This window comes from Malurus melanocephalus, unplaced genomic scaffold (genome assembly GCF_030028575.1).
Source record: "Malurus melanocephalus ecotype Western Australia unplaced genomic scaffold, MMel_1.1 scaffold_316, whole genome shotgun sequence".
NCBI classification, from domain to species: Eukaryota; Metazoa; Chordata; class Aves; order Passeriformes; family Maluridae; genus Malurus; species Malurus melanocephalus.
The window spans coordinates 183,034-185,416 of NW_026623548.1; the positions used below are offsets into that span (position 1 = coordinate 183,034).

General features: G+C 60.5%; 1 protein-coding gene across 1 annotated transcript in view; it reads left to right on the plus strand.

Annotated features, from left to right (window-relative positions):
- TESC (tescalcin) overlaps positions 1-1,686 on the plus strand; it is a 6,620-nt gene extending 4,934 nt beyond the window's left edge. Inside the window, exons 4-8 of the mRNA XM_057377448.1 lie at positions 192-331; positions 408-469; positions 547-654; positions 1,287-1,334; positions 1,427-1,686. Of these exons, the coding sequence (XP_057233431.1) occupies positions 192-331; positions 408-469; positions 547-654; positions 1,287-1,334; positions 1,427-1,504 (436 nt within the window). The 3' untranslated portion in view covers positions 1,505-1,686. The remainder of the gene's footprint in view (positions 1-191; positions 332-407; positions 470-546; positions 655-1,286; positions 1,335-1,426) is intronic.
- Positions 1,687-2,383: the final 697 nt, after the last annotated feature.

Sequence of the window (2,383 nt, forward strand, 5' to 3'; positions counted from 1 at the left end):
CATGGGATGGGATCCATGGGATGGGATCCATGGGATGGGATCCATGGGATGGGATGGGATGGGATCTTCCTAAAGGCTGAGATGGAGCTGGGGGGGATATTATGGACATTTAAGCAAAGTCTTAGGGACAAACGAGTCCCAAAGCTTTGCTGGGCTTGGGATTGGGTGACTGGGGGCTCCGGCATCCCCAGGAACCTGCGGCAGGAGTCGGACGGGCTGGCRGATGAGATCAACTTCGAGGATTTCCTGACCATCATGTCCTACTTCCGACCCATCGAGATGAACATGGATGAGGAGCAGCTCGACCGTTTCCGGAAGGAGAAGCTCAAATGTGAGGCTTTCCCAGACTCTGGGGTTTGGGGTGGGGCRGGGAGGGGCTGCCCTGACCCCGCTCTCGCCCCTCCCAGTCCTRTTCCACATGTACGACTCGGACCACGACGGCAAGATCACACTGCAGGAGTACAGAAATGTAACAAACGCTCCCTCCCGCCCCGCTGGCACCCCACTCCCACCCTGGCTGGGTCTGATCCCCCCCTGGCCCTGCAGGTGGTGGAGGAGCTGCTCTCGGGGAACCCCCACCTGGAGAAGGAGTCAGCGCGCTCCATCGCCGACGGGGCCATGATGGAGGCGGCCAGCATCTGCGTGGGACAGATGGTGGGAGCTCTGGGAGCCACCCCCAGCTCTGCTGGGCACTGAGGGGCTGGGGTGGCACAGAAATGGGGCTGGGGTGGCATCAGAAACGGGACTGGGGTGGTATCAGAAATGGGGCTGGGGTGGTATCAGAAATGGGGCTGGGGTGGCACCAGGAATGGGGCTGGGATGGCTCCAGAAATGGGGCTGGGGTGGCACAGAAATGGGGCTGGGGTGGCTCCAGAAATGGAGATGGGGTGGTATCAGAAATGGGGCTGGGGTGGTATCAGAAATGGGGCTGGGGTGGCTCTAGAAATGGGGCTGGGATGGCTCCAGGAATGGGGCGGGGAGGTGCCTGTCCTTCCCAGGGTATCCTTCCCTGAGCTGCCCTGGCTGGGGATGTTTGTGTGGCAGCAGCTTCCAGGGTGGTTTTGTGTCATGGAAAACCTAAGGGGGATCAGCAAACAGCATGCCATAAACCCCATCCCTAAATGCTCATGGAAAAGGCTGCTCTGTGTAGGGCTGTGAACCAGTTATAGGGTGCAGTGCAGGGTCAGCGCTGGGCACCCATGGGAGACACATCCCTCAGTGTCCCCTGTCCCCAGCCCCTGCCCATCACCCYGGGGCAGCTGTAGGGTTTCCTCTCACCCCACCAGGGCCCGGACCAGGTGTACGAGGGCATCACCTTCGAGGATTTCCTTAAGGTCGGTGACACCTCCGTGCCCCGGGAGGAGGGACCGGGGCGGGCACAGGGAGGGGKTTGGCCCTGGCCCCGCTCAGCCCCTGCCCCTGGCAGATGTGGCAGGGCATCGACATCGAGACCAAAATGCACGTCCGCTTCCTGAACGTGGACACCATCGCTCACTGCTACTGAGGACAGCAGCAGGAGGAGGAGGAGGAGGAGGAGGAAGAGGAGGAAGATGGAGGAGATGGAAGAAGAAGAGGACCCAGGAGCAGCTCCATGTCCGGGCTCCCATCTCCCCGGCTCCATCCCGCCCTCTCCACTCTACAAACATTAGAGGCTTTTATCTGTAATAAAAGATATTTCTCTTTTTAGTCCTCGCTGGGAACTGCTCCCTCCATCCATCACTCCACGGTGGAGGTTTCCCCGAGCAGAAAGCCTCCAYAAATCCAGGTTTCCCCATCAATCTGGATTTTTGGCCTCTGCCATGTGCTGCTCTGGGGAAGGAGCTGATCCCAGGCYGTGGGATGGGGATGCTGTGGGGCAGGAGGTGAAGGCAGAAYCCTAAAAGGACAACCCCACCCCACAGTGCATCCTGCAGTGATGGTGGTGGCAGTAACACGAGGAATATTCCCAATTCAACCCCAAGCCAGCCCCCCTGGCTGGAGGAGCCTGGAGCAGGCAGCAGGGATACGGGAACACAGGAACACGGGAATGCAGGGACGTGGGCTCCTGGCAACCAGGTGGCTCCTGCCCCCACATGTTCCCGCACGAAGGAGGCACCGGAACGGGGCGTTGTTTACCGGCGTTGATAACGGGATGGCTCCCGGCGGGTTCCGATATCTGAGGCGGCCTGAGCCGGGCACAGAGGGAGGGAGGGAGGGGGAGAAAAAAGGGCAATGACTATTTTTAGAAAAGCAGCGAAGATTTATTTGTTTTATCAAAAAATAGCTTCCCCTGGTGGTGGGAACAGCCCCTTCAGCACGGCCGGCAGCGCCCGGGGCTGCGGGGAGCTCTGGGTGCGGGGMCCCGAGGGCACCCCCTCCGTCCCTGGGGCACCCAGGGCATCCC